Below are 5,759 nucleotides of genomic sequence, written 5' to 3' on the forward strand. Positions count from 1 at the left end.
GGGCGTTCAATGTAAACCTCCAATTGATTCCATTTGCCTGCTAATGAAAGTTTTGTAGCTTTTTTCCAACTGATTTTACAGGAAACATCTGGACGCGTCGGCCCGCCAGAGTACGTCGCGTGGCCCCTGGCAATGGTGCGGCGGATAGCTGTGAGGGTCCGCAATAATGAGCAGGTATCAAAGGAGCTCATGCAGAGAAGCAAGACTGGATTTCAGACCACCGCGCCAAAAGTCCGTGCACAATTCGTGCTCACCTGTGAATTTTTCAACAGTCTGTTATTATAACTTTATACATGATAAAGCGAAAAAAATATCTATTTGTGGTACACTCAAGATCAGCAATACAGCACTCAATAGCGTGTTCAACCTTTAGATCTCTTTACTCTGTGTTTAAGCAAAAAATGGATTTTCAATAGGAAACATATTACTGGTTCAGTATTCACAACGGTTGGCTTACTGACTACATGGGGGATTAAAAATTGACTTTAACACACCATAATACACAGCCTAATATTTATGCCTCCGCTGACTGATTTGAATGAATAAAACAGGTTACAAATCAGCCTATTATCGAATGTATTAATGAGGTTTAACATTAGCAATTTTCAACTTTGATCGTATGTATACTCAGTTAGTCCTTTGGAGACATGCAATATCAAAATGTTTGCGTACTTAAAGCAAAGTGATTGAATAAGGCTAAAAATCAGGCCAATTATCGGTACATTTGTACCCCACAAGTTGTAGTTCAATGCTGCCAAAATGTTAAGAAATTCCAGCGAAGATGTCTGATAATCGCCAACGTGGGTCTGATTGTCATTACGCGGTTAAAGTTTAAAAGGAACCTCAGACTTAAAGACTTGTAGGCTCTAATCAGCCACAATTATTGTCGTTTACTAAAATATGTTATTAAAAACACATAGAATATTGCCATTGATTTAAAAATCTATAATATTTAGTACATGTTTTGACTTACAGAGGGCGCCATGTTTTAAGTGCGCAATGGACGCTCGGGGTGATGACGTAGATTGTCACTGTTACGCAACGATTTCTACCGGGTTACAGCAATTCCTTCGTGGCGAGACGTCCAACACATACGCTCATCGGTTAAAAGCGGCGAGTATTTACTATTTGTGTTTTTATTGATTCTTTTATTACCGTTTCATTGCCTCAAAATACTTTTTGCATGTGTTTCCCTGTCATACTTTTAAGCGTTGCTTTTTTTTTTTTTTTTTTGTGGTAGCTTTAAAGCAGATTGTTGATCTGTTGACCACATTAGTCACGTAGCATATGTAACTACAGCATATTGATATTGCTACGTTCAAGCATTTTCTGAAGGTATCTTTAGTATGTTCTGTCTGTATGCATCTAAGCAAAACAAGCTGAAGGCGCACGGCAGTACTTTGGGTGTCAAATTCGCTTCTTGTAAGACGCTTCGCCGGTGTAGCACATTTTGGTAGAACACTTTTTTTCCCCTAGTCTTGTCTCATCCCGTCTTTCCAGTTCATTTTGCTTTTGCTGCTTGTTTTGTGAAATATCAGCAATGCTGTCAAGCTTATTAATGTTCCTCTTGGGTTCAAATTGAAAGGGTTGAAGGGATGACATGTTTATGTCGCTAGAGTCATACTCTGGAAATCTGGCAGCATAACCATGTGACGTCACCGCCCTGCGATGTCAACAACAATGGCGACCTACTAGTTAAACTAATTTATACAAATTTTAGAAAAACGAAAACATCAAGGGGGGTTTCAATATCAAATCATTTTAACTCATAATAACGTTTATCTTTTAAGAACTACTATAATTCTATCCGTGGATCCCTTTAACAAAAATGTCCTTTCAGTGTGGCGAGAGAGCAAGTTTTTGTTGCCGCAAATGGAAGAAGTAAACTATCCAGTATGGAGGCTTGCGGTACACCATTAACTTATTCGCTGCTTGACGGCGATAGACGTGCAATCCATTTTCACTGGCTGCAAGGCCACCCAGTCAAAAACGATTGGATGTCTATCACCATCATTGACAGCCGATGAGTTAATCCCTCCTTGGAATTCTATTCATCACTTGAAAAAAGTGAACCAGATTTCCTTGAAAAATATGTTTTAATAAATAAGCGAAAATGTACAAACAAAACTTTAGGATGAGCACGGCGGGGTTGCCTTTGTCCCCGTTGGTCAATTCATTTCGAGATCATGAAAAAGTCTTCAGGGAAGCAACGACAAATATATTTTGATCCTTCTTTAGCTGTCTAGTCCAAGCCATCTTTCCAACAATGGCTTCACAACTTCCTGGAACACACTCGTCAAAGTGTGTGTGTCACATTATGTCCATGTGCTCCCCAATAGTCCATTTGGTTTCTGTAGACAGTCTGCAAGAGAAAAGAGGAGAAAAATGATGACTGCCTTGCAGGCTGATTGTACTTTTGATAAGTAAGCTGTTAACACATCACATTCAGGTGAAATGATTAAACATTTTTTCAAAATACAATGTTGATGTTATTGACTTAATTTGCTCTTATTGGCTGCCATTAACAGTGCTTGATGTCCAGTGTATTTGGACTGCGAGCCTCTCCCAATTCAAATGGATCGGATGTTTCTCACCGCCAGTGGTGCTAAAACATGATCAGTCCAATGGCAGCTCAAGAATTTAGATTATTTAATCAAATTTTCTTCTTGCAAAAGTGTCCTAACAAAAATATCAGTCTACGTGTTTTAATATTGTTATTATCATCTAGCACTATACAGCTTTGACACTCATTCCTGTGGCGTGTGAGGCCTGTTGCAGCTGCACTTGGCTGCAAAACAATCAAATGAGTGAATGCAGTAATAAAAATTTTTTTAAAAAAAGCACAGCAATGACTGGGCGAGGTGTGAATGCATGAATCATACTCGTATTCATAGCATGGATTGGCATTTTAATATATTGTACTATACCCTTATGTATTCATGTAAAGGTGAATACATACTTTTGATGTTTTTTGTTGTTGTTGTTGTTGTTGCAATTAACAAGGATAAATGATATTCCCAACAGCATTTACTGTATTGTTTTGTTTTTTTTTTTTTTATGTTTTTTTCTATCTTTTATCCAGGCAAAAATGATCAGCAATATTTTGAAAATCGCGTTGCGTTATGTAATTAAATACATAATTTAAAAAAAAGGAATGTTTGATCAGATTGTTTTGTCTTTTTAATATTCATTGAAATGTTTTCAATTTTCTATTGTTTTCCTTTCTTAAATCAAGCATAACAAGACGAAACTATAGATTTTGATATGGTCATTCATCATTCTATTTTTTTTCTTTTCAAGTTCCCCCCATTTTCAAATATAAAACAGAAAATAATTTATATCAACTGTTTTTAAACATATTTTTTCATACTAATTGATTGTATTTTTAAGTTTTGTTGTTGTTGTTGTTGTTTTTTTTTTAATATTTATCTACCCCATTTTCAATTATTTTCCCCTTTGCTACATTTCAAAACTATAAAGGTTGAGTACATGTAAACTATACATATTTATTAGTAACATTTACTTGCCTATATTTTATTGTATTCTATTGGGATTGAATCAATTTAAATTGTCCCGTTATTCCATTTTTTATTAAACCCATATTTTTCCTTTGTCTAATTGTATCTTTTCCCTCTCAAATTAGAGGCACCATCTGCTCAATAATATTATTACAACGTCATAGACCTGCAAGTGCGATACAGTGTGACTTAATGGGAAAAATAACAAAAGGTACCAAACGGACCTCAAAATAATCTATTTTTCTGACTTCGCGTTGTGAATAGTGGTGTGTTTCAGTAAAATGCACATTCCCTGTCAATGGTATAAATAGTACCTCGATCCAAATTTTGTGCTTAGGAATGCAAAGGGAGTTTGTGGCGCCTGCGTTGCCCTCTCACCTCTCGGGCGGGCGTCCGACGTGAAGGGTTGCTCAGTGCGAGGCGGACATGGACCAGGCGCCCTCCATCCTCCACACGGAGAAGGCGTAGCTGAGTCTCTCGTGGGCCACGTAACTGCAGCTGGACATCTTATTGTCCATCTCGTCGCTCTGCAGCACCTGACACAGAAAGTCGATATAGCGCGACGCCAGCTTGAGTGTTTGGATCTTGCTCAATTTGTCCGACGGCAGTGTGGGGATGATTTTGCGCAGTGACGCGAAGGCCTCGTTGAGGGACTGCGTCCGTTGGCGCTCGCGCACATTGGCAAGCACGCGCTGGTTCTGGAGCTCTTCGTAGGACTGAGCGCCCCCGGACCCGGTGGAACCAGCCGGGCTGGGCTTCTTGGTCCGCTTGAGGGGCGCCGGGCTGCCGCCGCCGCTGCCGCTGTCGTCGCCGGACTTCTTGCTGGGCCTCCGCTTACGAGTGCAGCGCTTGTTGGGCCGCCGGCGCTCCGGTTCCTCCTCGCTGGTGGTGGCCAGGCTGTCGGCGGGGGACAGCGGGGAGCCAGAGCCCTCTTCCATTTCTCGCTTGAAGAAATGCAAGGGCAGCGAGGAAAACACGGCGTCCACCTTGGAAGCCGTGGTGACGGGTCAAAAAGCCCAAGAAAAAAAAAAAAAAAAAAAGTATCCGACAAGATGGAAGGAAGAAGCCGAAGCCCAATCCGAGCGGCCCGGCTTGCTCAGAAGCAGAGTTCTGGCGTCTCAGTTGAGCTTGGCAAGTCTTCTCCTCGCGCAGGAAGTTTTTCCTAATTTTGGGGGGGAACCTCATCCCGGTTTGGGATGCTAAATACTTGGGAGGCTGGAAGGGGAGGTCTTTTTGCAGCTGGAGGGGGAGCCTGCAAAGATGATGATGGTGTCCATGCAGAGCGCACCCTCACTTATTTACACTCAAATATCAACTACAGTGTGAAACATAAAAAAGACTGAATAGAATAGAATAAAATAGCCCTTTATTGTTATCATACAGTTGTACAATGAAATTGTGGAGAATCTCCCTTTACAGTGCAGGACAAGTAAAAATCTCAAAAGTGGCTTGCTGACAATGATGCACCAAGGACCCAAATGCTCGACAGTTGTGCTCAAACAAAAGTATTTATTCTCTGCTTTGTAAAGTTCAAAAAAGGAAGATAACAAAAAATCACAGCAACAGCTGGACAGCAATCAATTGAGTCAATTCCAAAAAACAAAAGGCACTAGTTCAAAAAACATCAATCGTGGTCAAAAAGGGCTCACACAAGGATGTGGCAGGATAGCAGACAAACAGACACTGGGCAAGGTTAGAAGCAGGCCATTTATACAGAGGGTCACAGGTGGACACGATCAGCCTGATTGGCAAGGGCAGGAAGTAAAGTTAACTCAAGGAGGCACGCCACTACCAAAATAAAAGAATCTGACATAAACCAACACAAAACATTAACAAGACTTCTGAGACGTGACACTTGCAAGAATAAACGTCCTTAATAAATATAAAATATGTATGAGGTATTCCTATGTTCAGGCAGTGCAAATAATTGAAGTAGCAGCAGTTGATAATGTAGGCATTGAATGTTGCACATTAATATTGCACGTGAATAAGTATTGCACATAGAATATGTGTGAATAGAAGTTAAGTAGCAGAAGTTGACAGTGAGGCATTGAATATTGCACTAAGTAAGTATTGCACATAGTATATTGCATGTAAATGAATATCGGACATTGGGTGATGTGGTGTTGCATATGGCTGTTCAGGGTGGAGGTGGCTTTAGCAAAGAAACTGTTCCTCAGTCTGTTTGTTCTTGCTTTTAAACACCTACAGCGTCTTCTGTCAATAAGGAATTTTCCATTG

The 5,759-nt window shown here is 40.3% G+C and overlaps 1 protein-coding gene across 2 annotated transcripts; it reads right to left on the reverse strand.

Moving 5' to 3' along the window:
• Positions 1-724: 724 nt before the first annotated feature.
• twist2 lies at positions 725-4,679 on the reverse strand. 2 transcript variants are annotated; one of them, XR_009066345.1, is made up of 2 exons: positions 3,833-4,679; positions 725-2,362 (listed from the first exon to the last, which is right to left on the reverse strand). XR_009066345.1 is itself a non-coding variant. In XM_057852580.1 (2 exons), the coding sequence occupies exon 1, from the start codon at positions 4,454-4,456 to the stop codon at positions 3,929-3,931; it is 528 nt and encodes a 175-aa protein (XP_057708563.1). In that variant the 5' UTR covers positions 4,457-4,679; the 3' UTR covers positions 725-2,362; positions 3,897-3,928. The 2 variants fall into 2 exon arrangements, 1 of the variants encoding a protein (XP_057708563.1); XM_057852580.1 differs by having other exon boundaries at positions 3,897-4,679.
• Positions 4,680-5,759: the final 1,080 nt, after the last annotated feature.

Source organism: Corythoichthys intestinalis, chromosome 12 (genome assembly GCF_030265065.1).
Source record: "Corythoichthys intestinalis isolate RoL2023-P3 chromosome 12, ASM3026506v1, whole genome shotgun sequence".
NCBI lineage: Eukaryota > Metazoa > Chordata > Actinopteri > Syngnathiformes > Syngnathidae > Corythoichthys > Corythoichthys intestinalis.

Coding starts and splice junctions, on each gene's coding strand:
- twist2 (XM_057852580.1), bottom strand. CDS start 4,456: ATGGAAGAGGGCTCTGGCTCCCCGCTGTCCCCCGCCGACAGCCTGGCC.